Consider the following 18,025-nt stretch of genomic DNA (forward strand, 5'->3'; position numbering starts at 1 on the left):
ACAGAGCGATCTCCGTTCAAGGTTAATAATGAAGAAGAGACACCGGTGGCAATAGCTGCACATGGAACTTGCTCCCACTGGCCTCCCGGGGGCCCCAGCCGAGCTCTGCGGGGGCTGCAGTGCCGCTCAGCCTCACCGCCAGCAGGGAGGGGAGCGCGGGGGCCCGGACCGGACCCTTGCTCCGTGGCTGCCGTGGGTTCTACCTCACAACCCCGCGCCTCCCTGTGTGAACCCCCCCGAGCAGCCCCCGGAGCTCTCCTCAGGCGGGCATGCGAATAAACCTGCTCTTTTCGTTAAAGGTGAAAGCTCTCCCTCGCCTCACGGCCTGACCGCTACATGAGCGGCCAGGATCACCCCGCCCTCCCCAGCACCGCTCGGTCACCGGTGACGGGGCCCGCCGGCTCCGGCCACCCCGCGCCGCCACGGCGAGAAACCCGCGCACATCCGGGCGCCTGCGGGCGCCGCGCGCTGCCTCCCCCGCTCCCCCCTGCTTCCGGTGGGCGCCAGTTCCGCTTCCGGTGCGGCGGATCCCGGGACGGTGCCGGTTCCGTTGCCAGGGTGAGAGGCCGCATCACGGTGCCGAGGGGCGGGGGGGTGGATCGGTGGCGGCACTGTGAGCCGGTGGGCTGCGGGGAAGCGCCGCCGTGCCCCCGATCACCGGGGCAGCCCGAGCCCGTCCGTGTGCGGTGCAGGCCGGGCTTTACCGGGCCGGGGTGAAGCAGGGCCGGTCGCGGCGGGGGCCCGAGGGTGGGCGCATGTCTCGGCCGGATCGGCGCCCCGGTAACGTCTGCGGGGCGGGAGCGGCTCCCCAGGCCCCAGGGCCGGCATCAGCGTGGGGGCTCCCCCCGCCCGCCTCGCCCTGTGCTAGGGCGGTGCGGGGGCGCCGGGCCCGTGTCGCTGTCGGGACAGCCCCGACGGGAACCGGGCGGGGAAAGCGACCCTCGGCTTGTGCTGCTGCGGCTGCTGTCCAGAGACGTGTTTGCGGTGGTGGCTGACACAGAGCAGCTTCTGATTTGAAACCCCGTTCCTCCACCTGTTGTGGCACAGTAGAAAGTGCTGCGGTCCCGTCTGCAGTGTTGCACTTTCTGGGTTTTGGGGGTTTTATGTTGCTTAGTGAAACTTAAAGATGTGAACGTCTCTCTTCCAAAGCTTCCAATAAAAGTGGTGTAATGCGACGATTTAATTAACAACAACACAACTTTAACACTTTCTCTGTTCCAGTGACCTTCCAACCCGTAGGCTCATGGTGGTCCAAGGGTCTTGTAAAGGCTCTGAAAATGTAATTAACCAAAGCAGACTTCATTTCAGTAAACTTCAGTTTCGTGTGGTGTCCAATCCTGATGGTAGAAACTTTGAAAATCCCTGTGATTTTCTCTGCTCCTAATCTGTTTTCCAGTAATCATTGATTCTGGTGTCCACACACAGTCCCCTTAGTGTTTTGGCATCGAATAAAGGTGTCGTATTTCTGCTTGGCATTTCTGATAACGTTCATCTTGACAGGACTGTAATTCAGTGAGCATAGACAGTTGGTCAAGTGCCCAGCTTTGGAGGGATGATCTTTTCAATTTAGCGCTGGACAGAGACTTGAGAAGTTTTCTTACAGTTCTTGCCCTGTGCATTTTCTTGCAGAATGGTTTGAGGTGTATGGTACAGGTGAGAAAACAGACAATAAACTCTTCTTTCTGTAAACCTAGTTTAAGGATTACAGACAGGGATAATTTATGATAATGACCCCATGTATCAACATTGTTTGGCACTATGCAGCCTTAACCTCAGTTGAATTTCTTGATGCTTCTGAGGCCCCTTTTTCATGAGTCTTTTTCACAGGATAATACCAAGTCCCTGAGTTGAGAATATTTGGGAAAAAAAACCCAAACACACACAAAAAAAAGGAAAAAAAAATCATTTTTCTGTGATACCAATTTTTCCTCTTCAATTTGTTTTCAGGGCTCTTAAAGGGGATAGTGTGGAGGTGTGACTTATAGTGTCCTCAGCACGCAGGTTGTATCTAGCCCTGTATTTCTTATCTGGTGTGAGCTTGGTGGGTATGCCTGAGTAATTACTTGTTCGTTCCTAGTAGGCTATGCTGTATAAATGAGAAGTATTTTGTCTGAGAGCAGGTAACCTCTGAGAATATGATGCTAGAGAGGAAGAGGAATCAGATTTTTGGATTCTGAGATTTTTCAGAGTTGCCAGACCTGTATTTCTAGGTGTAATGCATTTCTTGAAGGTGGATAGCCTCAGGTTTTTTCACAGGCCCACTCTCTTCTTTTTGAATATCAGTCTTTCGAGGATAATCTCACCATTAGCGGTGCAGAGGCCTTCTCTGCATCTCCTGACAGTCTGTAACAGCCTTTTCATACCTTTGTATCTCCTTGATTCTCTGTTTCCAAGCTTTAATAGAAAAAACATGTTCTTCTTCCTTCCACATAAAGCTAAAAATCTTGGTTTTCTGCTGTGTTTGATGTAGGACTAAACTGTTAAATACAATTTGTATAAGTGATGCTGTGTAAATTAAAGGTAGCATAATTAGGGTTGTTTTGTCAGCACTGCAATGAAAGTGCAGTTCTTACAGTGTAATTGCTTCATGTAGGTGTGTATTTTGGCTTTGTTTTCAAACTCCTACTTTGATATTGCTCCAGTGAGACGTGACCTGGGGTGTGTATTACTGCAGGTATTGCACAGACCTTAGTGAAAGCGAATAGGGAAATCCAATGCTAAAAATGAACTGATGGGTTCAGAGCTATTGTTATGGTTTTACATATCTTAGGTATTTCATATTTGCTGCTTTGTTGTTATATGTAAAGATATTCATGGCTGGCTCGGTTGCTTAATTATTGCAGAGGACATTTCTGAGCTTTGAAATGACTTTTACGATACTGCAGTACTCTGCTTGGGTGCCGGCTGTGCAGTGAACAGGCTGTACCTGCACCGAACACACAGCAAATGAGCATATCCTGGAGCAAACGGTGAATGTGACATTGCTAAATACATCAAAGTGGAACTCGGAGCCCCAGTTTTAGTGCTGTTCTTTCTCCCTTAGTTCCAACATTTTATCAACATGTTTATCATCTGTTCATGCAAAACAAACAGCTCTTTGATGTACAATACAATAAAAAATCAAAAATATTTTAAACGGACTGTATGGTTTGTCTTCTGAAAAGAGTAATTCTCCTATTTCTTCCTTACATGATCATTGTATTTTCCTCCTGCAGCAGATTTTTCAGAAAATAATACTGAACATATGCTTCAAGGATGTCTCTCTCTCTCATAATAAAATGGGGTGGACAGGAATATACGATAACCTCACTGTCAGAAGAAGACACAGTGTTGGATCTGAAGCAGTCTCTTAAAGGCCTTACTGGAGTGTTACCAGAACGTCAAAAACTACTTGGACTTAAAATGAAGGGTAACTATTCATATTTATTATTTGTTGTGGATGTGCCCGAGATGTTTATGGAAAAAGATCCTCTAAACCTAGCTGGGATGTGTTTACTTACAGGGCGTCTACCTCCCAGATCTAGCTTTTGAATGAACATAGGAATTTTATACATCGCTGGATATTGTTTATTATTGATGCATCTACTTGGTCATTTTTTAATGGCTGACAGGGAAGCATGGCAAACATACATGAAAAGAAGTTAAATTGCTGCTAGCCAGACAAGCAATGTATCTGTATATGGAGGAAGACAATAATACAGCTTGGGGTATTCTGGTGTTTGATGGGTGGCTTATTTCAATTAAGTATGAAATATATTGACAGTTTTCTAAAATCTCTCTACCCCAGTAAAAAAGAAAATATCTGCTCACATTATAGGCAAACCTGCAGATGACGATGTTAAGCTTGGAGCTCTGAAGTTGAAACCAAATACTAAAATTATGATGATGGGCACTCGTGAAGAGAGTTTGGTAAATATTTTACTTGTTTATTAGCTTAAACAGGAAAAGGTGCTTGTATATATGTCTCCTTATTATGATTTTAAATTTTGAATATTCCAATAATAATTTGAAAAACAGTAGTACAGTAGATTTCTGTTGGTGTTTATTTTTCTATGTAAAGTAAGATTTTCTGCAGAATTCTGGTAGCAGTGTATTCATTAAACAACTCCTGTATTGTTCTGGACTTAACGTTCAAACCTATTATTATGATATTCACTGACTTTTCAAATCTGAACAATCATCAGTATACTTTAGTAATTCTTTCCACTAGTAAAGTGAAATAATTTTGGCTAAATAGTATTTTTTTTCCAGTAGTGTGCAGGAACAGAAACTTGATATCCATTGTTATTTTCCTTCCGTGATCCTAGTTATCTCTTCTTATTATTCCTCTAGGAAGACGTCCTTGGGCCACCTCCTGATAATGATGATGTTGTCAATGACTTTGATATTGAAGAGGAAGTTGTGGAAGTAGAAAATAGGTTAGGAGTTTTAGCTATTAAAAGCAGCCCTGTTAGAGAATGTACAGTATGCATGTTAATTAACTATAACTTTTTTGCACTGTTGTATTAGGGAAGAAAATCTACTAAAAATTTCCCGCAGAGTTAAAGAATACAAAGTGGAAATTCTGAATCCTCCTAGAGAAGGAAAAAAGCTGCTGGTGCTAGACGTTGATTATACACTATTTGGTGAGATTTTATGCAACTTACGGTTTTTGTTTAAGAAGTCAGTTTATTTGCCAGTTCACATTTCTTGATTTTTGCTTTACAAATCTTCTTCAGTAACTTTGGGATGTGTTGTACTATATAACTTCTGCTTTGTAATATTGTGGAGTCTTCTGCTCATATTTTAAAAAGCATTGAGCTTTGTAAGCGTTGCGTATTGCTGATTTTAGTGCAGAAATTATTCACTTTCTGCAAGAAGACATAAAAAAGTAGCAATTTAGTATTTTATCCAGATAATCTTTTGACCAGCTTGTATCTTGGACGTCACGGTGGCAGGGCAAGATATTGTAAAATAATGATCTCGATCTGTACCTGATTGACTCTGCTTTTGGGGGGCTTGAGAGAATAGCTTCAAGTTTTATTGCCAGATCATTACTAAACATGCTCAAAAACACGTTTTACTTGAAAATTCTGTCAGACTGGTTTTTTTGGAAGCTAGAATTTTCCTTCTGACTTAATTTTCTGGGACGTAAGTGTGTCATGGCAGCTTGATGATAAACAGTAAATAATAGCTTGCTTTATTCCTTTTCCTTAGCTTTCCTTTTTGATGAGATTTGTTTACAATCTGAGATCAAAATTCAACCTATTACTTAGTTTAAAATTCTGCTAGCAGAATTGAACAGCAGTTTGATTGGAACAGGCAACGTCTTCATGTCTGAAATAAGCTTGACATATGCTCACAAAATTAACTGGACTAGGCTTGAAGGAATCTGTTTCATATCTGGGCTGTTACAAATTTGCTAAGGTGCAGAGCCTGACTCTTCAAAGATATTTGGCCTGACTCTTCAAAGATATTCAGACCCACAGACCTCTGATTTAATTATTAGCTAAGCCCTCAATTACCTGTAAGGATCAACAGATAAATATCCCCTCTGCTGCTTCTCTCCACCTTTAAAATGGGAATGGTAGTTTGTTATAAATTAATTAATGATTTTAAAGTGCCCCAGTGCTTCCCTCATGAAACTCTTCAGGTCTCTGGATAGATAGGAAAGTCAGACCGAACTTTAATAACTTAAACTTTAAGAATGAATTGCTTCTCTCTCATATTCTTTTTAGACCACAGATCATGTGCAGAAACTGGGGTAGAACTGATGAGGCCATACCTTCATGAATTCCTGACATCTGCATATGAGGATTATGATATTGTAATTTGGTGTAAGTTTTATACTCAGTACCTAAGACTTTATTGTAAATTGTCATTCAGAGCAGAGAATCCAGATGGGAGGTTTTTATATTGCATTTTAGTGTGAATCAGAAGATCTAAAACAATGAATGCTTAGCTGTAGTACATTCAAGCAGGAATGTTCTCACAGCTATTGGAGCTATTTTAGAAAAATAGTAATTCGTATGTGAAAAAACACCACATATTGCTCACACAAATGGATCTAATCACAGTACAAAGCTCAACATCACTTTATGGAGTGTTACTTTGTACAAACAAACAAGTGCTTGAAGTAACAGAATTGTATAATCAACATTCAGACATTGTTTGATAGCTATCTTTACAAATAATCTTAATCCAGACAATAAGTAGTGAACTGCCAAATGAACCAAACTCTCCTGTCTACAGGGGTGGTTGATCATGTGCCTTTGCATGCTGTTTCACTTCCCCTCCAACAGCTGGAGAACAGACTTTAGCCAGTGCAGAGTTTAAACCATATTAAAATTGTATTACCAAATATAGTTTTTATAGCCTGGAACAATGTTTCCACATATTCTTAGATCAGCAGGCAATGTTGACACTTTGTCCTTTCCAGGCCTTATGTATTCTTATCATTGCTTCCAGGAGAAAATTCTGCACAGGCAGTATGGTTCCTGAAACCAGGTGTAGCCCACTTCTTACGGTCCTGCAGACTGTAGTTCAGTAACAGCTGATCTAGGAAGTGGTTTAAACGCATGCAGTGCTTCATCTAGTTGTTCATTTGAAAAGTAAGCTTTTCCAAATAAAAACAAAGTTCCATGAGGGAAGACTGTCTGCAAGGCAGTGAACCCTAAAAAAGCTGTAACAAGGATGGATCTTCCTGAAATAAAATTTTGTGTAAAACTGGTATGTTAAGTGATCAGTTTCTTGGCTTGTTTCTTTTTTGCCTGTCAATGACTTATTTTTATAAAGTATTCTTTCTCTTTTCTCCCTTTTGTTACAGCTGCTACTAATATGAAGTGGATTGAAGCCAAAATGAAAGTAAGTTGTTCTGAAAATGTGTAATTTGTTTCTAGTCTGGCTAGCTGTTCATATAGTTGGAATCATGCTCAGCATTATAGAGTGGGTTAGCAACTGGGGAGGTTGTATGAATCAAAACCCAAGTTTTTTAAATCTTCATAGTCACTTTAAATTATCTTTGTCACAAAACTAGATTAAATCCAATTTTAGAATTCCACACAAACTATCAGCAGTAGGTGCTAAATTTAGCAGAACTAAACACAAGTCAGTACCTGCTGAAACTTAGATTAGTCATGCAGCCTTCACAGTTGCTTTCATCTTACCTCTAATTATAGTGTTCTAGTCTTTAAGTGTACTATTTTTTTTAAGGGAGCAGACAGATGTGGCATGCTGGAGTAGGTTATCAAGAGGAAACTCTTTTCATATTTATCTTGTACCTCTTGCAGCTGTGTGGTTCTGTTGCTTCCTCTGCCTTATTAAACATCCGTAAGAGCTCTTCTTTCAATCCTAGTTTCTTCCGTACCTAAATCAGGCAACTAGCCAGTTTTGCACAGCTGACCTAGTGGTAAACATATTTACAGTCAGGCTTAGCTGTAAATCTAATGAGCTTACTAAGAATTGCTGTATGTTTGGTTGGTGGGTTGGGTTTTTTTAATTCTTATAAATCAAAGCCTGTTTCCATTTCAGGGAAAACTTTTCCAAATTTAAGCTTTTTTATCTCCACTCTTTGTTACAGACTAAGCATTTTTTTCAGGTTTTAACAGAGGAAAGCACATTTTCCAGTGTTCTCTTCCTCAAAATAATGAATTGCTACCATTTTTCTCAACAAACAAAAATGCCTCAGAGTGATCTCAGAAATGAGAACCGTTAATCAGAACTCTGAAGTAGAGTTAGTGCAAGTAAAATCAGCGTTGAGCCTTGCAAACATTGCACTTCTTGTGGCAGTGTTACATCTCTGTTTGTATTGTGTCTGTCAGTGTAGTGCTAGGACTCAATCTTCTGGAAAACCATTGTTCAAAACTGGGCTGTTTCCCCTGCATTGGTCACCTTTCTACATTTCTAAGTTGCCTTTCCAGCACTTTCCTATGTTACTGAATCACAGTCTTTCTATGCCTGCTCCAGGATCTTGATCAGTTGAGATTCCTACCACTAGATGCCAACTACTGTTTCTCCTTAAACTGGTAGCACCAGGGGTGCTTACCTCTAAAAGTTTACTTTTTGTCAGGGAACAAGGATCCCAGCAACACTTGGCATTAAAGTTTTTGTTTTAAACTACAAAGCAGGAACAGCATTAAAAAGAAGGGAGTATCAGATAACCAAGTTTAATCTCCATTTATCATCTATTTATGTTTGGAATTCAAACGGTCTAGAACAGCTAGTTTTTTCAGTGTAACAGGACGCTGACCCAGGTAGGTAGCACTTTTCATTTGCAGGATGCACCTTTTCAGATAAAAGCAAATCAGTTAAGTGTGGCTGGATATTTGCAAGAGAGCTGTTGCAGTGGGTATTCTCTCCTTGTTTTGTACGTTTGCATATTACTGCTGTTGTACACACCAGAAACTGTCAGCAATATCTGTGTTATGTCAGCAGATTTTACTATTAATTTTCAGCTTTGGAAAGGATTTGAAATGGAGATGATGCTCTCTCATCTAGTCAAAGTTTTTTGTTTCTAAAAAGGATGTTTTCTTTAGAGTGTTTATTTCAGGAGTTATCAGATCTTTAAAGTGGAAACTGACAGGTTTCTGACTAATGTTGGCTCAGACATGTGTGGAAGGAAAGGGTAACAATGAACTGTTACTGTATGTTTCATCTTTGATTGGGCAGTGTTTTGTTGCAACTTACTGGAAGAAACAAATAGCAGACAGCACACAGTGGCTATCCTTGCTATAGATCTTGAGTAAGGATGAGGCACGTAGAACTTGCAAAAGATAAAGCATGAAGATATGAGCAAGACCTCTCTGTATTTTGCCTTTTCTGCAAAGTTACTTTGATTTTATACTAACATCAGTTGATAGGTTTCTGATAGTAAACACTGCAAAAATAAATTCCTGTCAGCTTTTTTTTCTCTTGGTAGAATGGTATACGTTTATGATTTTCATTGCATAAAAAAAATTTAAAACTCCCCAGATACCTATTTCAGTGTGTCTCCAGTAATCCTCAGCAGCTCACCGTTTGACAAATGATGTATTATAATCATGGTTTCAGTTGTACAGCAGTAAAACTGTCATAATTAGAAGCTTTAATAATAAATCTTTGTGATGCAGGAGCTTGGAGTGAGTACCAATGCAAACTACAAGATAACTTTCATGTTGGATAGCGCTGCCATGATAACAGTGCACACTCCTAGAAGAGGACTAATAGATGTAAGTGCCTGTTTTTTCCTGATCTTTTTCTACATTCAACTGACATGTTATCATACCCCTTTGAAATATTCAACAGTAAAGTTGTGCTGGTGTTTTCATGCAAGAAAACTGTAAGAATCTTAGAAGCATAGAGTATTTTTCTTTCTACTGAAATTCTCTATTAAGTATTTTATTTTGAGTAGTACATTTGGATGACACCGATTTCAAATCAAATAATAAATAACTGTTGCAAGAAAATTTAGTACCAACAGAAAGGTTTTCTTTAGTGTGGGGGGTATTTAGTATGTTATACTATTTCACATCTCTTCGCTTATTAAAGTCCAACTACCTGCTAATTTTTCAGCAAAGGAATGCAAGTGTCCTTTTGAGTTTGGACTCAAGTTCCTATAGAGTGGTATTTTCATCTCCTGCCTGTGATCTGATTTATGTCACATACCCTGTATGTGTTATTTTTGCAGGTGAAGCCTCTTGGTGTCATCTGGGGAAAATTTTCAGAATATTACAGCAAAAAAAATACTATTATGTTTGATGATATTGGCCGAAACTTCCTAATGAATCCACAAAATGGACTCAAGGTAATTTTAACTGGAATTTTCATTCATTACTACTTTTTCTTATACTTCAAGTAGTACTTTCACATACTTTGTTGTATCATAAAGAAAGGCTATTCTTAACTAGCAAAGATGCATATTGTATTTTTTTTTTTATTTAGATTGCTATTTATCTGTACTAATATTTCCCTAATAGTAATATTAAATAAGCTTTGTTTCACTATTAAGTGAGCTTTTAAGAGACTACCAAAATCAATGAAATTGTGATTCTGCTATAATTATACCTGCGAGCCGTAATCAAGCTGGGCATTGCTGACAGGCACCATTGAAATACGTTATGTTCAGACTCGAGTGGTTATATTCAGAAAATAAATAATAAGCGGCTGTGGTTCATGGTAGTATGCCAGTGTAATAGCAAGCATTCTGTTCTGGGAAATAATACCTCCAGCCATTTTGGCTGCAAAATACCAAATATTTCATTTTATAAAATTGTCAACCAGTTTGTGCTCCATTATCAGTGCTGGTTCTGAGTAAGAAGAATGCAACTTAAATTTCTACTTACATATGATGGTCTAGTAGTATGGTACTAAAAGAACCCTCGTAAATTTCTTTTAAAAAAAGATGTTTTCAAATGCAGAAATCCAAGATGATGTTTCTTTGAAAGTATCCATGACGTGAAGAGGACAGCAATTGATGAGATCTAGCAAGACGATGTTAATTGGAACTGTGCAGTGTTAGGGGAATCAGGAATAGCGAAGATCTTGGCTGGGAGAGGATTATCCAGAGAGCTCCCTCTAGCTCAGTTTTGAAAAATGTTTGTCAAAGTGTTGAACAGAGCTGCAGACAAGAATGTTGAATCACTAAAGCAAGGCACAGGTATAATGTATTCCAAGCTTAAAGCAGGTGTCAGATAAGCTTTATATCTGACATCTCTTTTCATAGAAGCTATGATTGTAGTCAAATGCTTTTTGTTGAAAAAAAGCATCTGGTTCCAGTGATGCCACACAACTCAAAGCAGAGCTGAAAACCCCTCACGTCTCCTGTAAAAATACCTATGAAATCGTATTAGAAAATGTGCTGTATCATTCTGTCTGACTGGGAGGGGAAGGCCTGAAGAAGTGCAAGACAGAACAAATTTCTTCCCCATGGGCATGCAAGGCAAAAACCCTACAATCCAGTTTGCATGAATAAAAACACACATTGGATGTGGCCACTAATGGAAAAGTTTTTTCTTCCTCTTACTTAAGAGAAGTTATAACTTGGTGTAGTACTGAAAATGTATTTTAACTAGGTGGTAAATGATAGAGAATTGGAAGCATTTTTCTTGCTTTGAGCAAATGGTTATACTCAGTTTATTTATTTTGTGTAGATAAGGCCTTTTATGAAGGCACATTTAAATCGGGATAAAGACAAGGAGCTTCTAAAGCTCACTCAATACCTCAAAGAAATAGCAAAATTAGATGACTTTTTGGAGCTGAATCACAAACATTGGGAAAGGTAAGAACAAAGTCAAAATTCTTTCTTCCTTCTGTCCATGACCCCACTGTGTTTTGCTTAAGATTGTCTGTACAAAGACCAGAAACTGCTGAGCTGATGAACTTTGACATCACTTACAGTTATGAAAGTCCTTCAGTTTGAGTAGAATTTTAATAAGGCTGTAGTGTTTGGGCTGCTTCCCTAAAACGATAAGACTTTTGACAGAATGGACCTTTTTTTCCCCCCATACTTCTCCAGTATTCAGGACTGCCAATTGTTTTCACTGAAGCAATTACACTTCCTAAAGGGAAAAGAATTTTTGAAGGAACCTGATCCCTGGAAATCTGTGTCTTTCCACCCTTACAAAGTTAGGCTGTCAGTTTAGATCTCGGGTCCTTTGTTACAAGGCATCTTTTCTGGCAGTTACATCAGAGGTTTGGGGTGTTACAGCGTGGTTCTCAGATGCTATCCAAGCTGTGTGGTATTATGGTATTCATCAGCTCTGACATGTAAGTTACTGTGTTATGAATGGGAGTTTTCCGAATGCTTAGGGCACCAGGTAGCGTCCTAATTCTCGCTAGAGAATGATTAGCTGAAGTGTTTGGGCAAAATTCTTCTTAATGGTTTTAGGCAACAGCCTGAAGTTTCAATACATGTGAAAAAAGTGTGTGCAATGTGCTATTGGAAAAACACTCATTCAGTGCTTAAAAGAACAGCCTTGCAAGCTTGGTAAAATTTTCTTTCTTGTTTCTGATTAGAACAGAAAGTCAAATGTTAAATTTTAAAGGCAGTGGGATTCACTCGATATTTCAGTGTCAGTTAAATTGGTTGGATTTTTTTTTTTCCTAAAGTATTTGCGAAGACTTCAATGTCACCCCACAGCCAGATTGCTCTAGCTGTAGTGGGAAGAGAACTATGAGATTAGATAACAAGCACTTTAGAGTAACTCAGATTCTCTAAAGAAGCTAGAGGAGGACTGTTCTTTTCAGTTATACTGGATGACTGTTCATTGAAGTCTTGAAATCATTTGAAGGAATGCCGTATCTAATGGGCCTTTTTTTCTTAAAGGATATAATAGCTACTTTTCCAACTGATGTAATTTTCAACCTCTTGGAAGAAAACATGTTTCCATTTTCTTCCTCCCTTTTGTTTAAAAAAACCTAAGAGTCTAACTAAAAACATGACTTAGAATTACTGTAAGATAACCTGTCATGGAATTGAAAGAATGTTGAAATCAAATAAAATCATAAGTAGTACTGATCACATTTCTAATTTTTGGTTATGAATAGGGGGATTGCTAGTGAGAAACAAAAGCAGATTCATACTTTGAGTTTATAGAAGGTACTAGATACATTTGTGCCTATCTCTTATTTTGTGAAAAAACCTGTACTTTTGTTTCTTTCAGATATCTTTCAAAGAAGCAAGGACAATAACGCTAATAAGATTGTGTGGCACTGAATTGAAGGGAACATAACTGAGATCATTGGACTTTTCCTTGCTTTTACGCTAGAGTATAATAGTGCTGGACACTGGATCCAATGCCAGAACGACTGCTATACTTGGTCTTCCAGATGGTTGGTTGTGGGTTTTTTTTAAAAGATCACAGCAATAAGCTCAAAGCAGGAGAAACAAGTCAGTTACTTTTTCTTGCATTCAGTTCTAGTGTTACTACTTAAAATACTTTCCTTTGCTGCGGAAGTACAACCATAACCATTAAAGACCAAAACCATTCTGAAACTAGAAAAAAAAATATTTAGACCAAAAAAGTTGAGTAAGGAGCCAACCTTGGCAGTGTATGAATTGTATAAGCCCTCTATTCCCTCCATCTTTAGAAACAGTCTCCCTCTCCCATTCCAGTATTTAAGTCTATAAATTACAAGTTGTCTAAGTTTGGTATGTATTAGTATGTCAGTGTTTCTCTGTGCAAGACAGTAAGATGGGAAAGTACCACCTCTGTGGCCAATTTACCCCAGTGTGTGAACTTGTACTATAAAGCAGTGTTTACTGGAAAAACAAGAAAACTGAAGTTTGAGGGAGAGAAACCCACTCTTATTTGGTAAGTGAAAAGCAGTCTGCCTGAAAAATTCTCATATGTCAGATAAAGGGTTTAAACCTCAGATGGGAAAGTCACATTCTTAACAAAGCATGAACAAAACCCTTGTTCTCTTCTAGCTAAATCTTGTCAAAGTGCAAACACTGTGTTTAAATACGATATTCAGCCATACTGTTCTTAAAATATCATTTACTTGCGCTGCTTACGCCTGCACTATAGAAGTGTGATGTGACTGCTGTTTGGCATTACCAACACTTGTGCATTATGCAGTTCATGTATTTGAAAGAAGACTGACCCTTTCAAATAAAAATGGTATATATTGTTCTTAAGGAACTATAGCAGTTGTGTAAATAATAAATACCTTTTTCATAATTTGTGTCCTGTACTGTCTTAAGTATCTAGTTTGCATAATAGAGAAGCCATTGATGATCTTCATTTTGTTTTTTTGGGCTGTTTCTTTGGATTCCAGAGATGCCAATCTTGCATCAGTAGTTAAGTGAGAGACTGGTATGTGCCGCTGCAGATCAGTGCAGTGGTGTTGCATAGTAAAGGGCCTAGCTGCCCAGGAAAGGAACCTTGACAGCAAATGTCAGAATGTCAGGACAGCAGACACAAATGAGCTGTTAAGATGAGCATGCTAGGCTCCGGCTCAGTGACCTGTCAGAAAATATAGAGTTTCTTGCCCGCTGCTCTTTGTGGTTTAGCACCTACCCAAGCTGTGTTTTAAACTAGTAAACCAGAAACCTGATGCATAAAAATCTTTGTTTTAAGTAAGTATGGAGGGTGAATTTCTGAAGCTTTGTCTCCTAGAGCTGATTTCTGAACTAGAAGGCTGACTCACTCATGTACATACAATGCAGATACAGTCCCTGAGGTTAGAACAGTGATCCTTTACCTAGAAAGGCTGCAGCAGCATAGATATTGGGGTATAGGGCTGGTATATGTACTAGAATACCTTTCAATTTAAAGAATTGAAAGAAGTCAAGGCATTGCACTTGAATCACCTATAGAATGTGTTATGCTAGAGAAAATAGAACCAAGAGAATGTATTTAAACATGTGCCCGTATCTTCTTTCTCAAAGTTGGCATACAAACAAGTTTTACAGTGAACAAGCTATACTCCTTTCTATTGCTTTCTACAAGGAACATTTAAAAAAAAAATAAGTCTTGATTTTATTTCAGCAACACTGGGATTTCATCCCAGAATTTCAAAGTATTTGCTGATCTGAAGTAGATGTGCACTCCCCTTTCAAATATTTTATAACCTGCACTGGAATATGTGAGAGTATGATCTTGATGTGATGGTAACACATCGTTGTTGCTGACAAGTCATTGTGTCTTTTATGGTTAATGTTGTTTTCCTTATATTTTATGTTTGAAGACTAGTCTTGCTTTTTTGCTTTTTGCTTTTTTTTTTTTTTTTTTTTTTGGCAAAAGCAGCCTCTATTTTGCTCTCTATCTTCTAAAAATGCTGCAGTGATTTACTTGGCTGCAACATGACTGAGATTTATAAAATTATGAAGCTGTGGATAAGGCAAGCACAAAACTAATGTTCACCAAAACCCACAATACTAGAATGAGGGGTCACTTGTACAAATAAGAGAGTGGCTTAAAATTGTTAAGAGCAGCAGGTAGCAGTCTCCTGGAATTTGTTGTCACAGTTTGTTGTGGAGGCAGGTGGCATCAGCAGGTTCAGAAAGGAGTTAGACAACTTCATGAACAAGTCCCTAGTCAGACACTGAAGGGAATAGGCTAGGAAGGTCTAATATCCTTAATACAAGAATTGCAGGTGCTCAGGAAGATGAGAGTGGGTCACATGTAGTAGCCAAGGCCACATGCTCCCGTTTAACCACTGCTGGGTGGAACTTCGGCCAAAGCAGCACAGCTCTCATGTTTGTACTACAGGACTCTTCTGGGCTATACATACAAAATAATTCTGTGCCAAGCCACCAGAATTTAGTATAATTGCAAGGACAAATGGCTACCTTTCTGCTTAGCCCCAAAATAACGTATTTATTGCTCACAAGTTCAGAGGAAAACACCTTTGCTGACTTTTTGTTTCTCCTTTTTAATAGGGAAGGCAGTTTTGACCTACTTGTATTTCCAAAGTATAGTTGAGCCTTGGGAATAACTATCAACTGCAAAGTTTAAAGCCTTGTTCCCTGTTAGCACTTAATTTCTTTTAGATTATATTGAGGTCCCTGAGAAGTATTTGATCAACGGCTTTCACAATCTCTGTTAAAAGAAATAGGATTAAAGCATAATCAAAGAGAGGGAGTGTGTGGTTTAGTTATAGAGCTCATAATTTACTGTTCTGCAAAACTCTGGAGGAACATTAAATGGAGCCTGAAATATTCCAAATATTTTCATGTGTCAGAGACTGTACTGGGCTCCCAGTACATGTCAAGTATTTTGTATGTTGTTCTGTCTGATTATTCATACCAAAAGAGACAGTCCATTTAAAAATGAAGTTATTTCTGTAAGCTCTGGATATCTGACAACACTAATGCCTCTCTGTGGCATGAATGCTCATCACTGGAGGTACATGGAGTGACAGCTGAAGCCAAGAACTGAACTGCAAATTCATCTCCACAAATCCTGCTGCATGACTGTGAAATCTACAGCTAGTTGCCAATTTTTATTCCTGACTTGACATGCGAGTGACAGCAAGTGGATGCCAAAGGGTTTAAGACAATTTTCCACTCTGTCTGCTCAGGATGTATTTAAGACTGATGTGAGAAGTGCTGAACGCTTTCTTTCTACCAATAAGGTGAAGCCTAGGTAAAAAAAATGTGTTTCAGAGGGTAAAGAAAAGTAAGCAGTTCTCCTGATTCATTAAAGCTGTTTAAAACCAGAAACGCTGGATGAAGAGGTGTCGAGGGCAGAATCCTCCAACATTTCGCTATTGACATTGCAGCAGTCATGGCAGGCGCTAGCCCCTATTAGTGTGGGCGACTGCTGCACCCAGTGTAGGGTGGCTGATGAAGTGCTTTGTCTGGGGAATTGATGGAGAAAGATTTCAGTGAAAAGGAAATGTTGAGGGAGAGAATAACTAGAAGAGGAAAATATGAATCTATCCTGGAGGAGACAAGGTACATCTCTCAAACGTTATGAGTTTCTTGTGTAAGTAATATTAGCGAAATCTTGTGACAGCCATAAGTTACCAGAGTACTGTACTGACATCTGTGCTTCGAAAGAGCTCTTCACTAATCAGAGCATGTTTTGGGTATAAGCAACTCAAAAGATTCAGGGTCTGGAAGAACTGCCTCATGGCGAGAGATGAATGGTTTCAGTTTGGTTAGGTTTTCCTAGAGAATGGTAAAAAGTGTCTGTGATGCCTTACAGTGCTAAGTTTGACTCTCCTGACTCCTGGCTTTATCTGCTGGATGACACTGTCTATCTTCAACCTTTATTTCCCAGCCCAGCTGTATTATCCACTCCAGATCCCCTACACTGCATTCCCCCATTATCTTTTAGATCCTCAATAATCACGAGGCCTCAACATCACCATTCGTACATCAGCCCTTTTATACTAGAGGATTTCAAAATGAACTATTTATATAGTGATGAGCTTTCTCGTACATCCCTGAGCTTCCTTATTTATGCTTATTTATGAAGTTTGCTCATCTCTGGAGATCCTTTGATGCTGCTTTGATATTGCAAGCACTTGGATGCTCATTTAGTTCTCAGGAGCCTATGCAGAGCTTGGCATGTTTCCTTGCCACACACAGATGCATACAATGCCATGCCATTAATTTCTATGTCTCTCCTAGCAAATAGCTTTCCCACCAATTAATTTTCTGTTTAAAAATAATGGGTACAAGTCAAAGGGAGCTTGTTCTCAAATGGCGTAATGCTCTTAGCACTACGGGTGGGGCAGTGGGCACAGCAAAGAAAAGTGCAACATTAACACTTGATTGAAAGTTCAGTTGGGTTTTTTTTCTTTCAACTATCTAGTTGGAATTCACACCCACTCTGCTCACACAACTTCATTTTTCAAGGTGTTTGTATATCAGAAAAGAGCAGCTCTTACCATTTTCACCATGGCAGGGGCCAGGGTTGGCTGCAGCTCCTATGTACAAGGGGGCTGGGTGACCTGGAGCAGAGCCTGCGTGGGCACTGTTGCTGAGTGATGTCCCCTCCTCCCCTTGGAACACCCCAGAAGATTTTGACTTTGGTGTTATGAAACACTAAGGTTATTGCATCAGATTTTTAGTGACTAAATATCTTCATCTGTGGTGTTAAAGCATTTAGTATTTAACAAGAGCCTTATTCTTCAGTATTTATGCTGCTCTTAAGAGGACAGCAAGTCAAACTTTGGATCAGAGCATCAGTGAAAGAAGTCACAGCTCAACATAAATGCTCAAGCCAAACATCTCAACCTTCAGATTTGATTGGAACTTTCATCTCCAGCAGTCTGAGCTAATACTTTGTTCTACTTGCTGCAAGATCATCCCCTGGATTTTGAGTTGGATCTGCCATGCTTCTTCCTGAACGTAGACCACAGAGCCAGACAGCTGGGCATGAGCGGCTGATTCACAGTCTGTTCAGAAAAGTTGGTTAAATTGTTTCATAAATTGTTTCATATTGGAGGGAAATGTACACAGATGAATAAAAAAAATTGAACAAGCTCAGCTTTGATACCCAGAGTTATGTTTCTGAGCATGTTCTCATAGTAATATTGCAGTTAAAAACCTCCTTCCTGTCTTTGTTTTTTACCAGCACTCTAGAATTTTTCTCTCATTTCTTAAAAGCTTATT

General features: G+C 39.5%; 1 protein-coding gene across 2 annotated transcripts; it reads left to right on the forward strand.

The window, feature by feature from the left end:
• Positions 1 to 506: 506 nt before the first annotated feature.
• Positions 507 to 13,637, forward strand: UBLCP1 (ubiquitin like domain containing CTD phosphatase 1). 2 transcript variants are annotated; one of them, XM_068409056.1, is made up of 11 exons: positions 507 to 558; positions 3,216 to 3,409; positions 3,818 to 3,909; positions 4,333 to 4,418; positions 4,510 to 4,625; positions 5,718 to 5,816; positions 6,806 to 6,843; positions 9,087 to 9,185; positions 9,644 to 9,760; positions 11,106 to 11,233; positions 12,618 to 13,637. In XM_068409056.1, the coding sequence occupies exons 2-11, from the start codon at positions 3,256 to 3,258 to the stop codon at positions 12,643 to 12,645; spliced, it is 957 nt and encodes a 318-aa protein (XP_068265157.1). In that variant the 5' UTR covers positions 507 to 558; positions 3,216 to 3,255; the 3' UTR covers positions 12,646 to 13,637. The 2 variants fall into 2 exon arrangements, with proteins under 2 accessions (XP_068265157.1, XP_068265158.1); XM_068409057.1 differs by having other exon boundaries at positions 521 to 558; positions 3,219 to 3,409.
• The last annotated feature ends 4,388 nt before the right edge of the window (positions 13,638 to 18,025 follow it).

This window comes from Nyctibius grandis, chromosome 10 (genome assembly GCF_013368605.1).
Source record: "Nyctibius grandis isolate bNycGra1 chromosome 10, bNycGra1.pri, whole genome shotgun sequence".
In the NCBI taxonomy this organism is placed as follows: domain Eukaryota; kingdom Metazoa; phylum Chordata; class Aves; order Nyctibiiformes; family Nyctibiidae; genus Nyctibius; species Nyctibius grandis.

Excerpts from the sequence above, each read along its gene's own strand:
- UBLCP1 (XM_068409056.1), top strand. The coding sequence starts at position 3,256 with ATGTCTCTCTCTCTCATAATAAAATGGGGTGGACAGGAATATACGATA. Across the intron at positions 3,410-3,817 it reads ACTTGGACTTAAAATGAAGG|GCAAACCTGCAGATGACGAT; the intron begins GTAACTATTCAT and ends CTCACATTATAG. Across the intron at positions 4,419-4,509 it reads GTTGTGGAAGTAGAAAATAG|GGAAGAAAATCTACTAAAAA; the intron begins GTTAGGAGTTTT and ends CTGTTGTATTAG.